This window comes from Enhydra lutris, unplaced genomic scaffold (assembly GCF_002288905.1).
Source record: "Enhydra lutris kenyoni isolate GAN:26980312 unplaced genomic scaffold, ASM228890v2 scaffoldscaffold9, whole genome shotgun sequence".
Classification (NCBI taxonomy): Eukaryota; Metazoa; Chordata; class Mammalia; order Carnivora; family Mustelidae; genus Enhydra; species Enhydra lutris.
In genome coordinates, this window is record NW_019154093.1 from 20,431,060 (window position 1) to 20,459,052 (window position 27,993).

Below are 27,993 nucleotides of genomic sequence, written 5' to 3' on the forward strand. Positions count from 1 at the left end.
ACAATCTCAATCATACAGAAAGAACTAACAAGGTGAGCCTATAAAGTTAGTTTTTATATACCTAGTGATTTAGAATTAGGAGATAATGGTGCCTGCCACTTGTGAATGGAGCTCTTTTTGGTTTCCCTGACTCCTCTGATGAGTGTTTCAGAAGGCAAAAAAATTACTACACATTTGTAACCAAATAATTTATCCTGGAAAATGTTCCATGTCCACTTGAAAAGAATATGTATTTTGTTGCTTTGGGATGGAATGTTGTATATTTGTCTGTTAGGACCATCTAGTCTAATATGTTGTTTAAGGCCAATGTTTCTTAATCTATTTTGTCTAGACAGTCTATCCACTGACAACGCAGGGTATTAAAGTCCCCTACTATTATTGCATTACTGTCTATTTCTCCCTTTAGGTCTGTTAATATTTGCTTTATATATTTAGATGCTCCTATGTTAGGTGACAAGTATCTACAAATATTATATCCTCTTGTCGGATGTATGCCTTTATCATTATTATATAATAACCTTCTTTGTGTCTTCTTCAAGTCTTTGTCCTGGAGTCTGTTTTATCTAAGTATAGCAACCTTGGCTTTCTGTTTCCATTTGCATGGAATATATTTTTCTATCCCTTCACTTTCAGTGTATGTGTGTCCCTAAAGCTAAAGTGAGTCTCTTGTAGGCAGCATATAGTTGGATCCTGTTTTTGCATCCACTCAGCAACTGACTTTTGATCACAGAATTTAGTTCATTTATATTTAAAGTAATTATTCAGGTATTAGACTTATTGCCATTTTGTTCATTGTCTCCTGGCTATTTTGTAATTCTTTTGTTCCTTTCTCCTTCTCTTGCTCTCTTCCTTTCTGATTTGATGATCTTCTCTAGTGGTGTACTTAGATTCCTTTCTACTTTTTGGGTATCTACTCTAAGTTTGCGCTTTATGGTTACCATGAGGCTTACATAACATATTTATAACAGTCTATTTTAAGCTGAAAACAACTTAAGTCTGAATGCATTCTAAAGTTCTACATTTTTACTCTTCCCCTTCCTGTATTTTATGTTTTTAATGTCATAATTTATATTTTCACCTTGTGTTTCCATTAAAAAACTATTGTAGCTATTTTTACTATTTTTGTCTTTTTAACCTTCATACTAGATTTATAAATAATTAACCCATCACCATTACATTAGATCATCCTAAATTTAACCATATATTTACCTTTACTGCTGAGATTTACACTTTCATATGTTTTCTTGTACCAATTAACTATCATTTCAGCTTAAAGAAGTTCCTTTAACATTTCTTGTAAGGCCAATCTATTGGTGATGAAATCCTTCAGTTTTTGTTGTCTGAGAAACTCGTTATCTCTTCTTCAATTCTGAAGAACAGTTGTGCCAGGCAGAGTATTACTAGTTGGCAGTTTTTCTTTCACCACTTTGAATATATCCTGCCACTCCCTTCTGGACTGCAAAGTACCTGCTGAAAAATCTGCTCACAGTCCTATGGGGGGCAGGGGGGAACCTCCCATGTACATAACAAGTTGTTTTTCTCTTTTTACTTTTAAGAGTCTCTCCTTACCTTTAACTTTGGCAATTTGATTATTACCTATCTTGGTGTGGGTCTCTTTGGATTATCTTATTTAAAACTTTCTGGATTAATAGATCTGGATGTCTGCTTCCTTCCCCAAGTCTGAGAAGTTTTTAGCCACTATTTATTTTTGTTAAGATTTTTTATTTATTTATTTGAGTGGGGAGAAGAGAGAGGATGAGAAAGAGAGAGCACAAGCAGAGGGAAGGAGCAGAGGGAGAGGAAGCAGCAGACTCCCTGAGTAGGGAGCCCGATACGGTACTAAATCCCAGGACCTTGTGATCAGGACCCAAGCTAAAGGCAGACACTTAACCAACTGAGCTACCCAGATGCGCCTTTTAGCCACTATTTCTTCTCTTCTCTTTCTTGAGATCCCCATAATGTAAATATTGATTTGTACAATAGAATACTACTCAGTAGTAAAAAGGAATGCATTTCTGATTCATGCATCAATGTGGGAAAATCTCAAAAACATTATGTTGAGTGAGAATAGGAAATAAGAAAAATATATATGCTGTACGATTCTATATACATAATATTCTAAAGTAGAAAAAACACATCTATGTCAACAGAAATGAGAATAGCAATTGCTTCTAGAGGTTGGAGAAATGACAGGAAAGACATGAGGAAACCTTTTAGAGTGATAGGAATGTTCTATACCTTAACTGGAGTTATGATGTCATGAATATACTTTTATTGAAATTTATAAAACTATATTATTAAGATCTGTATCTTATAAAAAAGTATACCTCAACAACAACAAAAAGGAGTAGTATAAAAAAATAATGAATGACAGGTCTCCCCAACCTTATTTCACTTCATGCCTTCATTTATTCATTCAACAAATATTTACTGAACATCATCTGTGTTCTAGGTTCAGGAGATACAGTGAATAAAAATATAGAACATGTTGCTCTCATTACACATGCATTGTAAAGACAATAAACAAGGTTTAAATATTTTAAATACACACATATTTAAGATAATGATAAATTAAGGATTAAAGCAGGGAAGGGGGTTATCAAACACTGGGAAGGGATTCAAATTTCTAACAGATTGGCCAAGTAAGACCAACATCAAGAAGGTAACTCTGAGGAAAAAAAAAAAGAAGAAGGTAACTCTGAGGGATGTCTGGGTGGCTCAGTCGGTTAAGCGTCTGCCTCCAGCTCAAGTCGTGATCCCAGAGTTCTTGGATCCAGCGCCATGTCAGGCTCCCCACTCAGCAGGGAGCCTGCTTGTCCCTCTCCCTCTGCCTCCCCCCATGCTTGCTCTTTCTCTCTCTCTCTCAAATAAATACAACACTCTTTAAAAAAAAAAAAAAAAAAAAGAGGTAACTTTGGGGCTTATATCTGACTTGATTCTGGAATATGACTGATAATGTGGCATTACAACAATTCTAAGCCTAGGCCTTTAGAGGTATCCTGAGCTTCTGCTGGCAGTCATCATCACAGATGTGAACCCAGATAACCACTGGGTTATCTGTAGTCCCTGGAGGATCACAGAATGAATATGCATAGAACATATCTGAGCTCAGACCCGCATGGGAGATAAGTCCATTAAGACCTCTAATATGAAGCAGAGCCACCCACACACAGCCTAGATCAGTCAACTCACAGCAAATGCCTGAATAAAAGTAAATAATTGTTGTTTTAAGCCACTGATTTTAGGGTGGTGTGTTGTTCAACAATAGCATCAATTTGAAATGAAATGTTATTTAGGATTTACATTTTAAAAAATACTCTTGGGCGCCTGGGTGGCTCAGTGGGTTAAAGCCTCTGCCTTAGGCTCAGGTCATGACCCCAGAGTCCTGGGATCGAGCCCCACATCGGGCTCCGCATTGGGCTCTCTGCTCGGCGGGGAGCCTGCTTCCCTTCCTCTCTCCCTCTGCCTGCCTCTCTGCCTACTTGTGATCTTTGTCTATTGAATAAATAAAAAATAAAATCTTTTTAAAAATAAATAAATAAATAAATAAATAAAAATAAAAAATACTCTTAGCAGGGTACTTGGCTGGCTCAATCAGAAGAGCTTACAACTCTTGATCTCAGGGTCATGATGAATTCAAGCCCCATGCTCATGCTAGAGATTACTTAAATAAACTTTAAAAAATAAAATAAAATAAAATAATACTGCAGCAGTACTATACAATTATAAAAAGGAATGTGCAACTGTTCTATATATTACAATGAAGAGACTTCCAGAATATACCCTTGAGTGAAAAAAAAATAAAGCTGTAGAAAAGTTGGTATATTGTACTATCATTTATTTAAGACTGATAAGAATATAAAAATATAAACATACTCACTTTTACTTTTTTCAGTGGGAAAATAAAGGACTTTTCTTAATGTTAAAAAAAAGGAGAAAAGGGAAAAGAAGTTAGAATTCTTTGAATATACTTTGATGCATAGATTTCACTTTGTAACCACGTAAATACTTTTTTAACAACAAAAGATGCTTAACGGATTCTCAAAGATAGAGTTACAGTGACTAGTAACAGTGACTCTGGGCATGGAGCCTGCTTAAGATTCTCCTTCTCCCTTTGCTCTTCCCCCCAACACACAGGAAAAACAAAAACAAAAATGGAACATTTAACTAAGCCCTTGGTATTGCTTAGTTGTGCTCAGAGGTTCCTACCAATCTCACTGGAGCCAACGTCTCAAATCTCCTAGTGGATTTCATTTTAGAGTCTACTGCCCCAACATACAGACTGTCCGGCTTATATTACAAATGGTTCTAATAACAGTTTATATTTCACTTTTCCCTATTTGAGCAAAGAAGAATAGCCAGTTTCCAAATACCAACTGATACTAATACACCCACCAACCAACTAAAAAATTACACCATCATTAGCATCCTTGAAGCCTTCAGAGTGCTACTTCCTAATCACTTTCTTTTTTCCACTAAGTTAACTATCATCCTGAATTTTACCTTTATTACTATCTTGTTTTTCTTAAGAAAAATCTCTTCGCATGAATGGGCAAAACAATTATGAAGCTTATATATGAACTAATAATATTTAGAAAATACAAGACTTATTATTCACTTATTCATTATATTTATTAAGCACCGCTTCTATTCCAGGCTTAAGAAGCTCATAGTTTGGTCAGAGACACGTAACAGGAGTGAGGGGAGGAAGGAAGAGGTAGAGAAGAAGAGAGGAAGTGGGAAAAAAAGATAAAGACAGGGAAAGAGCAGTCATACTAGGAAACTAAAAATAATTCATTTTTATTAAAATATAAATTTATGTCAGAGAATAAAATTTTAATTAAGAATTGTAGAAATGAAAGAGAAGACTAATAGATGAGGTGTCTCCACATTATGAGAAAAATCAGATATATCCAAGGGATACTCAAAAGCACAACACAGAGCAGATTATTACTGTCAGTGCTGCAATGATATGGACAATTTGATTTCAAGAAGGTCACCAACTAGGGGCGCCTGGGTGGCTTAGTAGTTTAAGGCCTCTGCCTTCGGCTCAGGTCATGATCCCAGAGTCCTGGGATCGAGCCCCGCGTCGGGCTCTCTGTTCCAGGGAGCCTGCTTCCTCCCCTCTCTGCCTGCCTCTCTGCCTACTTGTGATCTCTCTCTGTCAAATAAATAAAATCTTTAAAAAAAAAAAAAAAAAGGTCACCAAATTCAGAAAGGAGAGAGAAGGACTTGGGGTGTATGGGGGGCTCAATGGGTTAAAGCCTCTGCCTTCGGCTCAGGACATGATCCCAGGGTCCCGGGATCAAGCCCCTAGTCGCCAAGCATGGGGGTCTCTGCTCAACGTGAAGCCTGCTTCCTCCTCTCTCTCTCTCTCTACCTGCCTCTCTGCCTACTTGTATCTCTGTCAAATAAATAAATAAAATCTTTAAAAAAAGAGAAAGAGAGAAGGACCTGAGCAGCAACATGACAAGTTTCTATCACAGAGAGCATAGGAGGCAGTACAGCAGACTAAAGTGCTATCCCTCCTGCATCAGGTTCACCTGGGATGGCTATTAAAAACACTGGTTTTAGACTCTGCTTTGCACTATTGAATCAGACTTTCTGAAAGTAGGGCTCTAGTTTACTAACCATCCCAGGTGATTCTTATACTGATTGAAGTTTGAGAACCACTAGTACAATGAAAAGAGAGCCTTGCCTACCTCCTAATCCCCAACTGGATATTTTCAGGAAGCCATTTAAACTCAGTGCAAAAGTTTTCCTGTCGTTGGGGCACATGGATGGCTCAGTGGGTTAAAGCCTCTGCCTTCAGCTCAGGTCATGATCTCAAGGTCCTGGGATCAGGCTCTCTGCTCAGCAGGGAGCCTGCTTCCTCTTCTTTCTGCCTGCCTTTCTGCCTACTTGTGATCTCTGTCAAATAAATAAATAAAATCTTTTAAAAAAAAAGTTTTCCTGTCCTTAAAAAGGACTACTGGGGTACCCGGCTGGCTCAGTCATAGAGCATGCAACTCTATCTCAGGGCTGTGAGTTCAAGCCCACATTGGGCACAGAGGCTTGCTTACTTACTTACACACACACATACATACATACACACACACACACACACACACACACACACACACACACACACATACCTAAATAGGTAAAAATGAAAATCAGGGCTACTGAATTACACTATTTTAAATTTTACCAAGCATTGCTATTCTGTTACTGTTCTTTTTAACATCATCAGTCTGATCAGAACAACTTACATAGATGCTTATATTAACAATGTATGTGTACTAAAAAAAATAAAGTATGTCTCTATTATTTCCCAAAATTAGCTGCCATATGATTCTATACTAATGTAATCTACTCACACGTTGGTCAATGCAAATAAATGCCAACAGTGCAGACACACATACATTTTGTCACACAGCAGTCTGATATTAGGAAATATTATCACTGACCTAGTTTCAGTTTCTTAAATAACTTTTCTTTGAAAGTTTTGCTTAAAATTTTACATTTTTCTTTTAAAAAAATCTCAAAATGGGGGCACCTGGGTGGCTCAGTGGTTAAGCCTCTGTCTTCAGCTCAGGTCATGATCTCAGGGTCCTGGGATTGAGTCCCACATCAGGCTCTCTGCTCTGCAGGGAGCCTGCTTCCTCCTCTCTCTCTCTCTGCTTGCCTCTCTGCCCACTTGTGATCTCTCTCTGTCAAATAAATAAAATCTTAAAAAAAAAATCTCAAAATGTAGAAGCTGCACCAATATTGCATTTTATCATTTCAGTATCCTTCATACAAACATCTCCTTCATATAAGTTGTGTATACATTTAATTCACAAAAATGAACCAGGCACTGTTAGTAAGTTGGGGAACTCAGATCTTGAAAAGCCTTTATTATTATGACACTGCATTTTTTAAGGCATCTCTAAAAACACTTATAAATATGCTTCTACCACCTAGTATAGCACTTATCACATAGTATTATAATTGCTAGTTTGTGTGCCTCTACCCCCCACTAGACTGTAAATGCCAAAAATGTACAGATCACTGACCATCATGGTCAGTGCTGTAACCCCTATGCATAGAAAATTGCCTGGCACAATGTAAATCAGTCAATTAATAGTTGTTGAAAGGATAAATGGACAGATGAATTTCATAGAAATACATTTCTTACGCACTCACTATTCAAGCGTTTTAGACACATTAATTCATAACCCTCTCAACATCCTCACAAAATTAAGTATTACTGAGGAAACTTAAGCTCAAAGAGATCAAACAGCATTACCAAGTTGCTCAGATACTCAGCAGCAGAATCAGAATTTGAATCTAGAACCAGAATATCAAAGTGCTCAATCTTCCCACTACAACCCTGCAAAGTTCATCAAGATCTTAACATAAAAAAGGAAGAGTATCTATATGACACTCTTAGGAAGCCCTGGGTTGTTCCCAAGTTTCATCAAGAAGAATGAACCATCAGGGGCCCCTGGGTGGCTCAGTGGTTTAAGCCTCTACCTTTGGCTCAGGTCATGATCTCAGGGTTGTGGGATCGAGCCCCATGTCGGGCTCCCTGCTCAGTATGGAATCTGAGTCTCTCTCTCCCTCTGTCCCTCCCCCCCCCCCCCCCAGCTTGTGCTGTCTCTCTCAAATAAATAAAATATTTTTAAAAATGAAAAAATTCTAGAGATAGATGGTGGTGATGGTGCACAACATGAATGTACTTAATGCCACTGAATTCTACACTTACAAATGGTTAAAAAAAAATCATGTATATTTAACCACAATTTTTTTAAAAAGCCTACTGTATGGTTTCTTACATGTAATGTTTAAAACCAGGCAAAACTAATACATAGGTTAGATTCAAAGTACTGGGGTTATCCTAGAGCATGAGGGGATAATGACTAGAAGAAGGCTTCTGAAGTTGTACTTCTATTCGTTTTCTTAACTGGAGCATTAGTGTATTCATTTTGTGCAAGTTCTTAAATCTTTTATGATTTGTATTCTTTACTATGTGAGTATTATACCACATTTTGTTTTTTTGTTGGCTTCAAATAATGACAGTAAGTTGTGATTTTGCTGAGATGAGGATCTAGATCACGCTCACAGCTAGACTGGTTTCGGGAGCAAGTCACCAGTCTAGTAAGTGAGCCCTGCTGAGAGTACATCATCACATTACAGTGCACATTTACTGCATGCCATTTGTCTTTGGCACATACAATTCTTCTGAAATGGTAAAAACATTGTTTCTATTCCAAAAATAGTCTCAAAAGGAAAGTCAACTTCTATTAATGACAGAAGTAAACAAAATGAAGAGATCTAACAAAGTAATTTGAAAGTCTGTAAGTATATAGAGAAAAGAATGTCAAGGCTATATACAGACATGTGTTAAAAAGATTTTTCTATATGTCAAAGCATTCCCAAGGCCCAGTTGCTTATAGTCTCAGTTGCATTAATTACGTAGAATAAAAATACTATGCATTTAAAAAAGAGTGGTCAGCTGTTCTAAATGTAAAAGCTGTGAAGGCAAAAAAAATTAGGTTTTTATTTTCACTTTGATCAAAACGAGGAAGGTTTAACATCATTAGGAAACAATACTCCCAGTAATCTCATATATATCTAAAACTAATACGTTCTCAAATCAAAACACAAAAAGTTATTTCATTATTCATATAATTTATATGCAGGAAAGGAGAAAGCGTGTGCCCAAAAGTGCTATTAAGGTCTGACCTGAATTAACATATATAAACTTTATCCTGGACATTAAAAAATTATAGTGGAGCATGAATTCTGTATGTCTTATGAGTGTATGTGAAATAAAAAATTTATTGAGTTGATAAAGGTATATGGATTAATATCTCTCCAAAAAGAGAAAAAATTCTGGTAAATTTTACACACTATAGTACATCTTTTAACAAAAACTAGAGAACAGAGTTCATTGTAAGAGCTTACATTCTCCTTTATAACCACAAGAGGGAGCAAACATTTAACACATCCTTATGGGAATTTCATTACATACTAATTTTTACACAAGACTTTGAGGGGACAATAATCAGGAAAAAAAAAAAAAAAACACACACACACACACTACCAAAAAGTATCTGGGAGTTTACCATGTGCTAAGCAGTGTCTGGAAATACTATGGGTAAAATATATAGCTCCTGTTCCCAGGCATCACAGTACTTCATGCAACAAAAGCACTTCTACAGTTTTGTAAAATTCTTTAATAAACACAAACAAATCATACTTGGCTTTTTTTATAGCATTCCTATAAACTGTAAAGTGTAAGTATTCAGTCTGACTGGAAACCATAAATGTGATGGAAAAGATATCAGTAATTTATATTCTACAACTCTAAGAGGCAAATAACATGCATTATGCTGTTTGTTATATAAAGACTTCACAGTAGACTCAACAATGCCAATATGTCTTTCTGAATGGACTCCAATAATCTAAGATATTTTGCCTTTTTTCATTTACCTTAATCAAAATGTAAGTAAATTAACAATGACTTAGGGAAATTTGGGGCTGCAGTTAACAAAGTGTTTCAGAAGAGGGGCATCTTTAAAATGTACTGATATGGCCACCTGGCTGGCTCAGTGGGCAACTCTTGATCTCAGGATTGTAGGCTCAAGCTCCATGTTGGGTGCAGAGAGTATTTAAAAATAAAATATTTTTAAAAATAAAAGATACTGGGGCGCCTGGGTGGCTCAGTGGGTTAAAGCCTCTGCTTTCGGCTCAGGTCATGATCCCAGGGTCCTGGGATCGAGCGCCCCATCGGGCTCTCTGCTCAGCGGGGAGCCTGCTTCCTCCTCTCTCTCTGCCTGCTTCTCTGCCTACTTGTGATCTCTGTCTGTCAAATAAATAAATAAAATCTTTAAAAAAATTAAAAAATTAAAAAATAAAAATAAAAGATATGGATTAACAATAAAAACATAATGCTAACACTGAAAATTTTCAATCACAGCCTATTAATAACATTTGAATAAAGCTATTTTTATATGACTTGGAGAAGACTGGATTTCAAAAGAGCATAATGAACAGACAGGTGACCTCAGGAGAGCTCTTTTGATTAGTATATCTTTACAGAAGTAAATGTTTATAGAAGCAAACCAAAGGATATAGTCCTTCACAGGAAGGTATACCGGCAGTAAACAATGTATAGTAAAAACAAAACAAAAAAACAGGTCTTTCTTAAAGACGAACTGGCTTCACATCCAAGCTTTGCCAACTATTAGCACTGTGACTTTAGAAAAAATAATAAACATCTTGCAAGGCTATTACAAGGATTGATAATAATGTAGGTAAGTGCCTAACATAAGAGCTCAAATATTAACTGCAATTTATAGGTGAGAAAACAAAAGAAGGCCACATTTTTTACTCAGGATTAGAAAGCAGAAAAACAGTAAACCAGAACTTCTTTATCTCTACTTAATAATCCTTATCTTAAAGTCTACTTGGTCTGATATTAATTAATCACAGCAGCTTTGTTATGATCAGTGTCTACATGGTATAGCTTTTCTCATCCTTACATTTCCAACCTAACTGGGTCTTTATATTTCAAATGCCCCTCTTGTAAACAATATAGATCAGTTTTTACTTTTTTATCCAATTTGACAGTCTCTACTTTTTTTTTTTTCTTTTGCCTTTCCTTAAACAATTTTAATTACAAATGAGGAGTAGGAGGGGTGAAGGAAGCAAGTAAAGAGAGTACAGGCTGGCTCCTAGAAAGTGGTGGCTGAGTCCAAGTCACACTCTTGGAAATATCAGTGGGTGAGGTGGGGGTGAGTTCAGGGACCTTTGCTGATAGCAGTCTCTACCTTTTGATTACTGTTTAGTCTATTTACATTTAATATAATTATTAGTATGACTGAGTTTATCTACCATCTGCTTATTTATAATCTGTCCCAATTGGTTTTGTTCCATTCCTCTTCCTTATCTACATACTTTAAGGTTGAGCCTATTTTTTAGTATTCTATTTTTATCTCCTCTATTGGCTGTTTTACTACAGTTCTTCTATTTATTAGCGGTTGTTCTACAAATTATAATATGCATCCACAATTTATCAGTGTAACTTGAGTTACTATTATTATTATTATTGAGTTAGTATTATTTATTAATATTATTACTATATCCCATATAATGTAAGAATCTTATAAGAAAGTCCATTTATGTATTTTCAGCTACTGTTGTCATGCAGTTTACTCCTACATAAAATATAAAACTGCAGAGCGTATTGTTTTTGTGATAATCAACTGTTCTTTAAGAAATTACGAAAAGACGGGCATCTGAGTGGTGCAGTCAGGTGAGTGTCCAACTCTTGATTTCGGCTCTGGTCATAATCTTGGGGTTGTGAGATCAAGCCCCGAGTGGGGCTGTGCACTCAGCACAGAGTCTGCTTGAGATTCTTTCTCCCTCTCCCTCGGCCCCTCACCCTATGCTCTCTCTCTCTATAGGTTAAATAAATAAATTTTAGAGCACCTGGGTGGCTCTGTGGGTTAAAGCCTCTGCCTTCAGCTCAGGTCATGATCCCAGGGTCCAGGGATTGAGCCCGACATGGGGTTCCCTGCTCAGCAGAGAGCCTGCTTCTCCCTCTCCCACACCCCCTGCTTGTGTTCCCTCTCTCAATGTATCTCTCTCTGTCAAATAAATAAGTAGAATCTTAAAAAAAAAAAAAAAAACTATGGAAAGAGAAGCATAACTGTTCATATTTATCCACACATATACTCTTTTCAGTGATCTTCACTTCTTCCACAGATCCCACATTTCCATCTGGTACCACTTCTCTTCAACCTAAGGAACTTCCATTAACATTTCTGATAATGTGCAGCTCTGCTGGCAACAAACTCATGTTTTATTTTATGAAAATGTCTTCACTTTTACTTTAGAAAGATAATTTTGCTACATTTAAAATTCTAGGGGTGCCTGGGTGGCTCAGTGGGTTAAAGCCTCTGCCTTCAGCTCAGGTCATGATCCTGGAGTCCTGGGATCGAGCCCCGCATCAGGCTCTCTGCTCAGGGGAGAGTCTGCTTCTTCCTCTCTCTGCCTGCTTCTCTGCCTACTTGTGATCTCTGTCAAATAAATAAAATCTTTTTTAAAAAATAAATGAATAAAATTCTAGTTTGATAATTTTTTGCTTTTAGCACTTAAGGATATCATTCCATTGTCCCCTGTATTTATCCCATTGTTTCTTTTTTTTTTTTTTAAGATTTTATTTATTTGACAGAGAGAGAGACAGCAAGAGAAGAATACAGCAGGGGAGCGGGAGAGGGAGAAGCTCAGCAGGAGCTCAGCAGGAAGCCTACTGAGGGGCTCGATACCAGGACTTGGGATCATGACCCACTGAGCCACTCAGGTGCCCTATCCCACTATTTCTGATAAGAAGTTAATTACCATTCTTGTCACTGTTCTCTCCATAGAATGTGTTTAAAATTTTTCTTTCTATGTCTGGCTTTCAGCAATGTGACTACCATGTGCCTATGTATGACTTTTTTAGTATTAATAATACTTGGTGTCCACAGAGCTTCTTGAATCTGTAAAGTTATATCTTATAACAACTACCTACAAAGGTACTGAAAAATTTTGCCAATAATATCCACATAACCAAGAGGACATCTTTGGGGACATTTTTTTTCTTAATAGAAGGAATACTAGGAGCACTTCAAAAGAGGGAAAAAAATAGAAAAATTAAAACAATTAACACTATTACTTCGTCATCAATTCATGCCACATTTTAAAACAAATCTTAAAGAAATGTTGCCCTATAAATCCTTAAAAGGGAAAGTGTGATCATCATAACAAATAGCACCAAGAATTTTTTTTAATAATCTGACTTACAGATCAGGAATATAACATATATCCCCTAAATCTGGATTGCAATAAGGCAATTGACAAATTTTTTCTCGTTTATTCTTAAACATAACATACAGAAATAAAGATGAATGCTACTAGTCATATAGTATCTTTGCAGCATGAATGCTGCAAACATTCATAATGCAAACATTCTAACTAACAATACAGAGATGAACTGACACAATTCCAAATTTCAGGACACTCAGAGTGTTAACAGACTGATGCTCATTTACATATGCAAATGACACAAAGCTAAAACAGCTAGCATTCTGATGACAAAATCAGGATCCAAAAAATCAATCACATCCTTTTCATCTTCATCTTATTTAAACAGGCTCAAAACTAACTACTTCAGTTCAATTTACTATTCAGTGAGAACACACTAGGTGCCAGAAAGTGTGATAGGCATTAGGAATACTAAAATGAATAAGATCTAGTTTCTAGCTGTAAGGAACTCACAAATTACTAAGAAAGACAAGTAAACAAATATTTACATACAAAGTAATGTGACAGCTGCAACAACAGATGCATGTATAAGAATGAGAAATATAGAGGGAGCAAGTAACTGTCAAAAAAGCCTTCACAAGAAATAATGCCTATGCAGAACTCTAAGGGATAAATAGAAGACTGGGAGGTAGACAATGGGAGAACTGGCAAAGGCAGAGACAGAAAAAAATTAAAGAAAATTACAAGTAACAAAGTATCACTACAGAACAAGGTAATGGGAAAAGCATAGCCTACAAAAGGCCAAATCACAAAGAACTTGTTAGCACGCCAATGAACTTGACTTTTATATCTTATAGAAGGAAATGAATATATAGTTCAAGAGAAGTTAGGAGTGAGGCTGTGCTTTAGGAGTCAACAGCATATATATAATGAAAAAGAAATAGCACATACATATATGCTCTACATAGCATATATAAATATTATATATATGATAGTTAAAACCTATATATATATATGTATATGATTATGCAAAGAAAAAGTATGTGATAGGAAAGGGTAGAAAGGAAAAAAGAACAAGGAAAGATGCGTAAGGTACATTAACTTTAAGAGAAATACAGGGGGAAAGGAGAGAAATATGAAAACATTCAGAATAGGACGTAAAATTGATGAAGAGTATTTTTAAGCTGAGAGAAGCTTGGCAAGTTTTTAAACTGGAAATTGGTTAAGAGGGAGCCAGTAGGAAGGAAGGAAGATGCAGAAGCCAAAGAAAATGTACAAAAAAAACTGATGTGGAGCAAATTTCTAGACAGATGATTAAAAGCCGGTAGAGGGATAGAAGAAAGATAAATATAAAGTTCTCCACTTAACCTGAGAAATACAAATGATTAAATTTAGGATGAGGAAGATATGCCTTACCTATTCATGCAGCAGTCTAAGTTACTACTCATTAAAAATGTGTTAAAATTGTAAGATGACTGCATTAATAGTAATATAATGTATAAAATTAGGGAAGAGGCCATTCTTCTCTACTCTAAGCCTCTTTTGGAATATTGTGTTCATTCCCAAGCTTCTCCTTTGAAGTGTGCCATTAATAAGTAAAAGCATCTAGAGGAAAGCAAACAAGTGATAAGGAGTAGTGGAAAGCACTAGAAAATTAGGGCTCGGATAGTAATGGTATAGCTGCCTACATATGACAGGAAAAGAACTTCTCTATAGATCTACAGTAAATAAATAAGCTGAACAGAGGTAAACTTTTATTAGCTATTTTAACTACCTTATGAAGTAGCGATCTCCCAATTACCTAGTATAATATTTGGCACAAAGGAGGTATTCAATAAATTTTGGTCAAGCGAAAATACAAATCAAGACAGTGTCAGGTAATTCATATTTCTCTGTATTCCTAACATCCTCACATTACAACATATGTGAAGTAATTCAAGTATCTGCTGAACAAATGAATATGTGGTATACCTTTAGTAACACAATTACAGATTTAAAGCACTAAGAGCTAAAGATGCTGTTCATTTATCAAGCACTATCACTTATACCACCAAAACTCAAGCTATTCCCACCTCTTTTTACCTTACTTAATCTGACTATAACAGCAACCAGAATAGACATATTTCTGAGTTCCAAACCCAGCCTTGCTATGACCACCTGTGATTAGATACTTAACCTCCTGACACGCCTCCACTTATACTTCTTTAAAATGGGAATAGTAATAATGGCTATCCCAAATTAAATGATATTAGATTAGATTGGGCAATGCAGATAAGATATTTATCATACAGGCCAAAGTAATGCTGAGTAAACATTAGTAGTAATTATAATTACATCTTCAAAATCAATCTGTATAATAAAGGATTGCCTAGTTTACAGGGTGGTAAGAACCCTGAAGGATCTAATATTTTACTCACTTGCAAGTTAACAATTTAGCACGTTACAATTTCACGAATCTTAGAGGAAGACACAAGACTCCGAGGTTAAGAATAAAGTACTTTATTACTCACAACAACAGCAGTAGCCAGAGTATCAGCATTTTCTTGCATGGGTTCCCAAGGCCCATTAGCCCACACGGTCATACAGAGTGGGCCAGGCGACACATGCACATGCAATACAGGACTACACTACAGAAGAGGAACCCTGAATCTCTTTTAATGGACAGTAAGCATGCCCACCCTTTGCTTTAGCAAGAAACTATCTTTATCTTCAGGACTGTAAGAAAACTTGCCCTTTAGTCTGGAATGAGACATTATCTAAGCTGGTTACAATAAAAAACCCTTGAAAAGACAGGCTGGAAAAACCACTGTCCCTATTCATAAGATGTGCTGAAATGTGAGACAAAGAGAATTGTCTCTCTCACTTCCAAACCATCTTGGCTGCTGACAAAGTTTCTCATGAGTATACAATTCCAATGGCCCCTCTGATTAATCTGACTGACAAGGGACTGGGACTAAATCCATTCAACTTGTTTCACACAGCATTTAATTAAATCAGCTATCAACAGACAGCAGGATGAGGCCCACCTTCAGAACTGATTTCAGCCACTTTCCTCAGAGTCCCACCTCCAAATAAGTTGAAGAAATCCCATAAAACATTAGGGTCTACCTCAGAAAGTCTGGTAGCTTTGTCCCTAAAGTTCTGTATTAACCTTTTCAATTGGCCCAAGGCATTAATCCAGGAACAAGAGGATGTATTAACATCATGTACATTACATGTACATACATCATTAACATTAACAGGATGTATTATACAGACTCTGCTTCAGCCTACAGGGGCACTTTTAGCATCCATAACAATGCTGATCACTGAGCTGAGGCTAATAAGAATGTTTTCCAGGGCCAAGGTGTGTCACTGATCATGTCAACTAAAAAGTCATGAACAAATTTTGAACCACCTATTCTAATTCAGTAACTTCCCTCATGGAGGTAATTGTCTACAGGATGTACATAAAAACAAATCGGTTATGACTCCGGGAAGCTTTACCCCAAGGAAACAAGGATAGTCTCACTTTGGAGAGATCTCCACAGTACACCAAAGGCTCTAAGATCTACTACTGGTGTTTTGTTAAACACTCAAAGGTCCAAAAGTCCTATTTTCAGGAGGACCTATATCAGCCTGGGAAACACCGTCAACCGGTGATCCAACACGGCCTCCCAGCCACATGGCAGCCTTAGAGTTCCCAAATTCAGTTTGAATTTCAGTTTGAATCTAGTCCTTGTTTTTCAAAGGACTGAACGAAGGCAATCAGTGCACATTGTCCCAGTTGGCCAGGCCACCAATAATCTGCCCTGTGGAATATCTGAGTGAAGGCTATGGAAGACATGTGGATAGACATGAGGAGGTAATGGCAGGTGTTTTGCATGGAAGGTATAGGAGCTGGGGCAAACCTTGCTGTTTCCAGTAGATTTCTCAGTAAAATTAAAGGGAATAACAATCAAATGGTGAATAGACCTCAGCAGTCTAATGGGAGGATGGCAGACCAATTAGTCAATTAAATTTAATGTGCCTCTAAGAGTTTGGAAGAGCAGCACCAGGACATTTTTCTTCATAAGGAAAGCTTAGAATATGGTTCTAAATGTCTCTCCCCTCCCCAAAGCTTCTTCTGGGATCTAAGGTGTTCCTTACTAGATGTCAAGATTGTTGGCCTTCCCTCCACTGCCACAAAATCAGTATGTTCTATTCCAGTAGCTATAATTTCATCTTTTTTTTTCCAATCTTCTCCTACTCATACTTAGGCCTTTCCCCTAGAAATGTCAGGTGTGAGACAAGCAAGGGAATTTTTATTAAACCTACAGAAACCCAATTATGGTCCCCACTGACCCACATGGGCCACTGTAGGGGAACTCAGCAGGCAGTGTATTCAACCAGTGGTCATTATCCTTATGATCTAGACCATGTCAAACCAACGTGAGAATCCAGGTGGCTGAATGAGAGTAAGTTTAATCCCTAAGCCAACTTTTGCAAACCACCACATAAAAGGTGTACCAAGAGGGGTACCTGGGTGGCTCAGTTGGTTAGGCATCTGCCTTCCACTCAGGTCATGATCCCAGGGTCCTGGGACTGTGTCCCACATGGGGCTCCCTGCTCCATGGGGGTTCTGCTCCTCTCTCCCTCTGCCCCTCCCCTGGCTTGTGCGCTCTCTCTCTCTCTCTCTCTCTCTCTCTCTTTCCATCTCTCTCAAATAAATAAATAAATTTTTTTTTAAAAAAGGTAAACCAATAGCCTGGCCCTGTGCTGCAGGTAGGAGGAAAAAAGCTTCATGCCCAGAAATAGGATAGAATCTGAATTTTCAAGGGATGCTTGGGGTGGCCCAATCAGTTAAGACTCCAGCTCTTGGTTTTCCACTCAGAGTGTGATCTCAGGGTCCTAAGACTGAGCCCCACATTGGGCTCTGCACTCCACACAGAGTCTGCTTGGAGTTCTCTCTCCCTCTGCCCCTCTGCTCTCTCCCTCTCTCAAATAAATAAATAAAAAAATTTTTTTAATCTGAATTTTCAAAACGGGGCTATATAACCTCCCACTACTTCCACCCCTATTACTGGGTCATGAAGTGACCAAGATGAGATGATCCCTTTCTGGGCATAGATGCATTCAGTGGCCTAAGTGACTTCCTTAAAAAAAAAAATTTTTCAACATTCAACATTTATCCAGATACCTGTGGATGGTAGGGAGCATGGAAGGTCCCTCAAGTATCTTGATTAGCAAGGTCACTGTTGAGTGGCTTCTGAGAGAAAAAGTGCACCACTGTCAGAATGCAAATGGTCCAGAAAGCCAAAAAACGTAAGAAAGGTAAGTTTCACAAGCCAAAAGGGTGTGGCCAGCCAGCTAATAAGACTAGAAGAGCAACACCATAACCAGAGAAAGTATCAACAGCAGTGAGGCAGCACTGATACTTATGAATGCAAGATCAAAGATCCAATGTATTAAATTTGTTAAAAGCAAGCAGGGGCTACATCCCATGAAATGTGGCTTCTCTCATTATGTGACAAGCAGGTCAATTTTTGGCAGAAATCACAAGTACAGCAATGCTACCATCTGCATCAGAAATAAAGAGTCCTTAAGTCTACACCCAGTTTATGATAGCTGATGTGTTATCACATCTAATATGATGGATGGACCCAGACAACAATGACGGCTCTGTGCAGTGTAGACTCAATCAGAAGCTTGATTTCAGTAGACTTCATTAGAGAACAGGTCCTTATTATGGGCATCTACATGAGTGATCCAGACAGTCTGATCAGCAGCTATAATTTGTTTCCATAGTTCACAGCTTCAAAGAGAGCTGTCTTTAATCTGCCAGTCTACAGTTTCCAAGTGGCAGACCAAAAAGCTAGGGCACTGGCAACAGGTCAAGGGGCAGTAGAAATACAAGTTTCATGAAGGAGAGTATTGGCCAGAGATAGAAGAACAGCCTTGAGTTCTATCCACTGAACAAAATAATCAAATCCACTATCAGTCTGCATAGCTAGCACAGAGGCTAAACAGCCCCAGAAGACAAGCAGACACAATCAGTTTTGGCTTGGCTGAACCAATGGTGAACCAGGCCCAGGTTTAGGGAGACCTCTATGAATTGAGAACCCCACTGAGTCAGTGATTTTGCTCTAGACAGTAAGTAGGGAATAAAGATTCCCCCAAAGGAAGGACTGAGCCATTAGACATTATGAACCCCCATCCTCTCACTTCTCAAACAAACCATTGAAAGTTCTAACAACTTCGCTTTGTGCCCACAAAAGTTGCAAATTTGCCTCCTTTCACACTCAAGTGTAGGTGTACACAGGTCTGTAAATGTTGTCTAAAAAAAGCAGAACTGGGCACCTGGGTGGCTCAGTGGGTTAAAGCCTCTGCCTTCAGCTCAGGTCATGATCCCAGGGTCCTGGGATGGAGCCCAGCATCGGGCTCTCTGCTCAGCAGGGAGCCTGCTTCCCTCTCTCTCTGTCTCTGCCTGCCTCTCTGTCTACTTGTGGCCTCTATCTGTCAAATAAATAAATAATCTTTTAAAAAATAAAAAAATTAAAATTAAAAAAGCAGAACCTTCTGCACAGCCAGGACAAATCTTAGTACTAGTTTTACATTGGGGTGAGTCTGACTCTGCATCTCACTGACAGACTGATGAAAAAAATTCCATCTACCAGAGAGGATATCTGAGGGTTGTTAAGAGTTAGCAACATCCAGAGGAATGTTCAAGCTGTCTTTGAACCTACTTCTGGTATTCAGTCTGCAACCATCTCCCTAATCCTTCCTCATTAACAGGCAATAAAGTAGAGAACCACTTGACAGTCTGGTCAACGTATTCATTATGAATTCCCATAGACTTCCCTCAAATTCTGTTAACCAGACCATAAGGCCCTCACCCTTCCTCTTCCAAAAATCCACATGTCTACCAACACACTATCCTTGTTGCCAAAACCGTTAAAGCAGTGCAAGATCTGATATTTTTACCCTACTTGTAAGCTAACAAGTTAGCCTGCCAGTTTCATAGATGCTAGCAGAAGACCTAGACTCCTGGATTAGAGACAATGAATTTTATGACTCAACAATATTCATAGTCAGAATATCAGCATTTTCTTATGTAATTCCCCAGTTCACTTCCCATAGTGCAACACAAAGTAGGCCAAGTGATACCTACACATGCAATGGACTGCATTAGAAGAGGAACCCAGAACCTCGAAAACCCAAATCTCTCAAAATTCAAAGGGTATGCTGCCTACCCTTGGCTCCAAAGGGAGATACTACCTCTATCTTCCAAGGCAGCTCACTATACAAATGTCCTTGAAAAGAGAGCAGAAATAAAAGCAATGTCTCTGATCACAAGACATACAGAAACCATGGAGAACTGTATCAATGGATCCCAATAGGATCACTGTAAAATTTAGCTGTTAAGAGCCTAGCACAGTACCTGGCACATACAAAGCAATCAAAAGCTAGATGCTAATTTTATCATTCCTCCCCCATTAAACCTAAAATAAAAATGCTCAATTTTGTCTTCACCTCATTTTACTACACAGCTAAAATTGTATTTTTTTTAAAGATTTTATTTATTTATTTGACAGAGATCACAAGTCGGCAGAGGCAGACAGAGAGAGAGGGAAGCAGGCTCCCCGCTGAGCAGAGAGCCCAATGCGGGGCTTGATCCCAGAACCCTGGGATCATGACCTGAGCTGAAGGCAGAGGCTTTAACCCACTGAGCCACCCACGCGCCCTTAAAACTGTATTTAAAAAAAACAAGTTCAACCATTACTTTTCCCTTGGGAGAAAGAAAGTGGGTAGCCAAGAGGGCACATCTGACAAAGCTTTCCTCTCACTAACATTATACTGTTATAGCTCAATCATTAAAGAGTCCAGGGAACCAAGGTAAAATGGAAGAGAAAAAAACAGGTGCCTGAAATCTTACTCTAAAGCCATTAACATACACACATAACCTGCAAACATTTCTGCTTTTCTTACCACAACTTAACATCTCCTCCTTTCTACCACAATTATTTCTCTATAACCACAAATAAGTATAAAGACAGGTACAATTACTCTGTGAATGCTGCCAAACTGCCTTTTTTTTTTTTAAAGATTTTATTTATTCATTTGAGAGAGAGCGAGCAAGCGAGCACGAGTGGGGGAAGGTGCAGAGAGAGAGGGAGAAGCAGAGTCCCCACCAAGCAGAGAGCCCGACGTGGGGCTCGATTCCAGGGCCCTGGAATCATGACCTGACCCAAAGACAGACACTTAATTGAGCCACCCAGGCACCCCTGACAAACTGCTTCTTTTTTTTTTTGTTTAAGATTTTATTTATTTATTTCACAGAGAGAGATCACAAGTAGGCAGAAAGGCAGGCAGAGAGAGAGATAGAGGAGGAAGCAGGCTCCCTGCTGAGAAGAGAGCCTGATGCGGGGCTCGATCCCAGGACCCTGAGATCATGACCTGAGCCGAAGGCAGAGGCTTAACCCACTGAGCCACCCAGGTGCCCCCAAACTGCTTCTTAAAACTATCTCAAATTCACCTTAAAGCCAATGGCTAATGATTTAACATGGTAAACAAATTTGATTTGAAATTTAAGTTTCTGCCTTAAAAAAGTTAAAAGTGAAACCAAAATCAAGAATAGTGACTGACACAGAGCAATTCAAATTTCCCAAAGTTATTGACCTCAAGCCCTGTATTTTGCCACACTACCTTACTGAGCCCTCTATAAATGCTAAACAAGAACGGAGGTGTTTTGTATTTCTCTATAAATCGGTCACTTTAAAGTTATAATCCTCAGTTCAACAAAATAGCACAATTTTGATTCTCAATGACAGATTTTATTATTCAAAATCATATGTCAACAAATGATAGATGCTTGAACAGCTGACCCTTGACAACTACACATTTTAACTGCGTGGGTCCACTTACATCTGGATATTTTTTTCAATACAGTACTATTTGTGTGTATTTTCTCTTATGATTTTCTTAATAACATTTTCTCTAGTTTGCTTTGTTATAAAAATACAACATATAAAACACATAACATATAAAATACGTGTTAATTGACAGCTTATGTTATTAGTAAGGCTTCCAGTCAACAATAAGCCATTACTGGTTAAATTTGGGGGGAGTCAAAATTATGTATTGCATTTTCAAATATGTGGCAGATTGGTGCCCCTAACCCCTGCATTGTTCAAGGGTCAACTATACATGCAAACTTACAATTCTACTCTATTTGTACCCTAACAGCTAATATTCATAATATTCCCTCAAAAAATATTCACTGAGAACCTCTTATAGATATTGCAGAAAAAGATGGTTAAGACCCAGGCAGTTGTTCACTCAAAGAGCTGACATTAGGGAGAAGAAATATGTAAAGTGATTACTGACAATCTGGCATATGACTCAAAAGAAGAGGGGCACCTGGGTGGTATAGTCAGTTAAGTGTCTGACTCTAGATTTTGGTTCGGGTCATTAGCTCATGGTCCTGGGATTCAGCCCCGCATCAGTCTCTGTGTTCAGCACAGAGTCTGCTTGAGATTCTCTCTCCCTCTCCCTCACCCTCTGCCCTTCTGGCTCATGTGCAATCTCTCTAAAATAAATAAATAAATATTTTTAAAATTTTTAAAGACTCAAGAGAAGAGTAATATACCAAAGATACATAAGACAAAATTATTAATCCTAAAACTGGGCACATGGTACTAATGTTATCAGCAAAAGGCAGCTGATAGGTTTTGAGAGATAATTAGAAGTTTTTCTAGAGGGCTGTAAAAAATAAGGGTATAAAGGCACAGAGCCCGGGGGGACCTGGCTGGCTCAGCTGGTGGAGCATACAACTCCACCGTCTCAGGGTCATGAGTTTAAGCCGCACACCAGGCATACGACATATAATAAAATACTCAATTTTCCTAAGTCATAAAAATGGAACAGTACTTAAGACCACAAAATCAAAAAAATCACAGGAATGGATGTAACGTCTAAAGTCATCTAGATCAGTCATTCCCAAATGTAGATTTTGGATCAGCAGCCTAACCTGGGAATCTGACAGAAATGAAAATTTTCAGGCCCCACCTAGAATCTACCCTATCAGAAACCTGGGGTGGGGCCCAGCAACCTACAGTTTAGCAAGCCTTTCAAGTTATTCTTATACAAATTCAAGTTTGAGAACTAGTAATTTAGATCAGGGTTTTTCAGCACTTGGACATTTTAAAGTGGATAATTCTTTATTTTGAAGGTATGTCTTGTGCAGAATGTTTAGCAGCATTCCTGGCATCTACTCACTAACTACCAGCAGCATCCCCCGGCTGCAAAAGCCAAAAATGTCTCTAGACATTGCTTAATGTCCCCTGGGAACAGAAATCACCCACGGTTGAACACCACTTATCTAGATCAAGGATCACAAGCTTTACTTTAAGGGGGCAAGGTAAAAGGCTGTGCAATCAACTAACTAATCAACTTTTGCTATTGAGGTCAAAAGTGACAAAAGACAATATGTAAACAAATATGCATGACTGTCTTCCAGTAAGACTTTACTGATGAAAACAGGTGGTAGTTTGGCTCTCAAGACGTAGTTTGCTGATCCCTAATCCAGACGAATTACCTAAATTATAACTGAATGTCCTCAAACCTCCCTGGTGCCAAGTGATTATCCAGACTCTATATGAATACCTGATCTAGTCCAGTCCTGTTTTCAGGTACATATAACTTTAGACAAATCTCTATTTCATAGACTGAGTAACTCAGAGCCAGAAAGGATAAATGACTTACTCAGAGAACCAGAACCAAAAAAAAAAAACAAAAAACGACCTAGAGCTCTAGTCTGCCTAAGTGCAATGTTCTAACAACTGCTTCCTATAGAGGTGTATAACCATATAATGTTACTCGTGAAGCATTCAAATGTTTTAGCACTCTGCCATTACTAAAACCTGGAAAGAGAAGTTAACTTCTTGTGGCGGGGAGGGGTCTTGAAATAACTTTATATTAAAGGCCCAGAGAGTAAATATTTTAAGCCTGTGCACCATGAAGTTTCTGTCTCAATTACTCATTTCTGTCACTACAACAAGAAAGCAGTCACAGACAATAAGTAAATGAATACCTATCACTGTATTCCAATAAATCTTTATGGATAAAAACAGGTAGCCAGCTTATAGGCTATATTTTCCTGACTCCTCATCTACAGAGTCCATAAACCTAGTCTGGCAAACAAGAGGCATCAATCCAACCATGCTCAATAAATCTAAAGACTCTTCATTCCGTGGCTTCTGACCACCTGTAAACTTAGAAGCATGGCACTAGACTGGAATGAATGCTAGTCTAGGAACAATCAAAGTGCCAGGCCCTCCCTCCCTCCCTTCTGGCACGTCTAGCTATATGCCAGATATTGTTTTTTGTATGTAAATTTTCATACTGTATGTAAATTTTATCATTTGGAAAAATTTCTGAATGGTGAGTCTTTTTTTCCTCTAGAAATCCAAGCCATCTGACACATTAAGCTAGAAAATAAACACTCTTATGTGTACCTGGATAAAATCTTTATTTCAAACCAATGCATGAACTTGGACAAGTCACTTCCTTTTTCTGGCCTCAATTTCCACAAAAGGAAAAAATACAGAGAACAAGTATATACCTTAAAATTAACAAAAATGAAAATAACTAAAACTTATTGAACTCTTTCTATGCCAGACACCTGTTCTAATAACTTCACATGCATTAAGTCATTTTTCAAGGGAAACTGAGGCAGGGGTGTGAAATGAGTAGTCAAAGATCACAAGATGTACAAGTGGCAGTACTATGATTTAAATCCAAGCAATCTGACCTCAAAGTCCATGCTCTTAACCACTAAATAAATACTAAACTTTATTCTACATGCCAAATCTCATTATTCCAATTACCAACAATCCAAACACAAACAAAAAATACCTTGTCCCTCTAATGAATAAAGAAGATAGCAGAGAAAGGAAAGAAAGGACAGTAACAAGACTATTTTCAGCCATAGTACTCAATCTCTTGCCAAGGTAGCCTCCCAGGATATAAATATGATGTTCCACGGATACTTAGTATGGTCCCCAAACCACAGCATCACAAAAGATACCTTCCATGCGGATCAATACTATTTCTACTTGCACAGTTTGTCAAACTAAAAAAGAAGATTCACAGCTTCATTTAGAAGGAAGAAATGTCATGAAGGGGCAGAAACTAATTTCAAGTGACTTACTGGAGTGTCATGGAAGAGTCCATGCTTCCAAGAGAAGTTGATAGATAGGCAAAAGAAAACTTAAAAGATAGTCCAATATATGAAAACACATAAAGCAATTTAAGCAGCAAAGGTATTACTAGCTTGAAAAACCAGGAGAGGAAAACAAAGGCACAACAGTGTCATCCAGGAAACGTAACTGAAAGTAACACCAAAATCAAAGTCAAATTAGAGAAGAAATAGACTCAATCTATAACCACTAGAACTAGGTTCAGAAAAAATATTTTTTTAGCAAAGCAGATAAGGTTTTGTTGCTTAAAAAATACATATTACTACTAGTAAAAGTTGTTCCTTTTTTTTCCTTGACTTGAGTAAAGCTATGATCTGTATCTCTACATTATACAGTAACAGAGAAATATAAATAGAAAAATATGTGAGACTAACCTAAACAGCTATAGCACCCTTTTTGTATTCCAAAAAAATGTATGTTAGAGGAAAAAGAAATTAGCATTACAGTAATTAAAAGGTTAAGGGGGAAAGCAGAATACTCATTTTTTTGCTCATATAGGTCCAAAATAATAAGTATTACTGAAATTATTCGATAGCAACTGCAATTCCATTTGGATGGTTATTTTCACATCTATAAGCAAACCAAATATATCTCAAAAGTTTGATCAAATGATTTTTGCTCTACGCTTCAACCTTAAAAAAAAAAAAGGCAAAGAATTCTATAATTACATAAAGAACAAATTTGGAACTTTCACCTGAATGCATCTCTTTGTTATAAAAAGACATTAAGGAAGAAAAAAGAGAAAAAAAAAAAAACAACAGTCCTGATTCATTGATGCCTGCCTCTTTTTTAAACCCAGGAAATTCCTTTACACCCCCTCCTGGCTCTGGCCAGTCAGAACTGTAGGTGTACTACTCTATTCATTCCTTTACCAGTAATATACTGTACTAACACTATTTACATTTAAAACTGATTTTGGGGACACCTGGGTGGCTCAGTCAGTGAAGTGCCTGCCTTCAACTCAGGTCATATCCCAGGCCACAACAGGCTACTTGCTCAGCAGGGAGGCTGCTTCTCCCTGTGCCTACCACTCCCCCTGGTTGTGCTCTGACAAATACGTAAAATCTGAAAAAAAAAAAAAAAAAAACAAAACAAAAAAAATCTGATTTTTCTTAGACTACTACAAATTATAAACTCATTGCCCAGAGTTGAATTTACAAATAATTCATTAAACATGATGCTGTCATTGTCTCCGAACTTGTGGTGGTGAGCCACTATGGCTGGCAGTTCCTAAAAAAATTAAAAATAGAAATACCATATGATTCAGTAATTCATACAGATACATACCTAAAAGAATTGAAAGCAGAGATTCACACAATTAACTGTACACCCACATTCATAACAGCATTAATGATTCACAATATTCAAAACATGAAAGTGTCTATTGACAGATGAATGGATAAACAAAATGTGGTTCAGCAGTCCCCCATTATCTACAAGTTATGTCCCAAGGCCCCCAACAGATGCATGAAACCAAGGATAGTACTGAACCCTATGTATGTTATGTTTTTTCCTATATATACCTATGATAAAGTTTAACTTATAAATCCAGCACAGTAAGAGATTAACAAAACAGAATTTTAACAATACTGTATATTGTAATAAAAGTTATATGAATATGGTCTCTCTCTCAAAATCTCCTATTGTATTTACTGTACTCACCCTTCTTTGATGATGTGAGATGATAAAATGCCTACATGTTGAGATAAAGTGAGGAGAATGACCTAAACATTATGACACGGCATTAGGCTACTACTGACCTTCTCATTATACATCAGGAAGATCATCTACCTTTGGACCACAGTTGTCCAAGGGTAACTGAAACCATGAAAAGCAAAACCACAGATAATGGGGGATTACTGTATATACATACTGTATCAACAGCGTAATAGTATTCAGTCCTTTAGACAAGATGGGGTGCTTTCAGGGTGGTATGACCTTAGTACTCAGTCTTTTAAAAAGGAGGGGTATTCTGACACATACTACAACAAGGATGAACCTTGGAGAAATCATGCTAAGTAAAATAAGCCAGTCATAAAAGGATAAATACTGTGTGATTGCCCTTATATAAGATACCTAGAATATTCACATTCATAGACAGGAAATAGAATGGTAGTTGCCAGGGGCTAGGGAACAGGACAAAATGGGAAGCTATTCTTTAATGGTTAAAGTTACAGTTTTGCAAGGTAAAAAAAGTTCTGGAGATGGTGGTGATGGTTGCACAACAATGTGAATGTACTTAATGTGGAAACTTAAAAATGGCATATAAAGTTAAGATGGCAAATTTTATGTTATGTGTATTTCACCACAATTTTTAAAAAATTTTAATTGAGGGGTGCCTGGGTGGCTCCGTCATTTTAAGCCCTTCCTCTCAAGTCATAATCCTGGAGTCCAGGGATCCAGTTTGTGCTGGATCAACAGGGGAGTCTGTTTCTCCCTATCCCTCTGCCCCTCCCCATGCTTGTGCTCGCACTCCCTCACTCTCTCTCCCCCTCTCAAATAATAAAATCTTCCAAAAAAATTTTTAATTGAAAGCTGTTCTTATTTGGGGGGATGGGGATCTTTTAGAGGACAATTTGTAATACATTTGCTTTGTAATGAGTTGACTGATCTACAAAATCCCAAACCTATCTCATTAAGTCTAAGGTATAATCTTCCATCCACTACTTGTCCAATTTTAAGAAACCAGGTAATTCATTTTTTAAAGTAGGATTGTTAACTACTCCACTGATTGATTTCAACAGAAGTCCTTTCTCCATTGAGTTGAAATAGTTAATATACAATTACCTTTCTCAAAAGTTTTTCCAGGGCACCTGGATGGTTCAGTGGATTGAGCATGGGACTCGATTTCAGCTCAGGTCATGATACCAAGGTAGTGAGTCCAAGCCCCAGCTCCAGTCCACTCTGTGCTCAGTGGGCATTCAGCTTCTCTCCTCTCCCTCACCCTTAGACCCTCCCCTCTCGCCACATGAGCATGCAAGAGCACGCGCCCACGATC

General features: G+C 37.8%; 1 protein-coding gene across 2 annotated transcripts in view; it reads right to left on the reverse strand.

Moving 5' to 3' along the window:
- Positions 1 to 27,993, reverse strand: part of LOC111142863 (Fas associated factor 1) — a 468,894-nt gene that overhangs the window by 436,765 nt on the left and 4,136 nt on the right. Inside the window, exon 1 of one of the 2 annotated variants that reach the window (XM_022496232.1) lies at positions 15,288 to 15,359. The exons of the other annotated variant lie outside the window; for it this stretch is intronic. Within the exon in view, the coding sequence (XP_022351940.1) occupies positions 15,288 to 15,359 (72 nt within the window). Of the gene's footprint in view, positions 1 to 15,287; positions 15,360 to 27,993 lie in introns of those variants that run through there. 2 annotated transcript variants of the gene reach the window in all.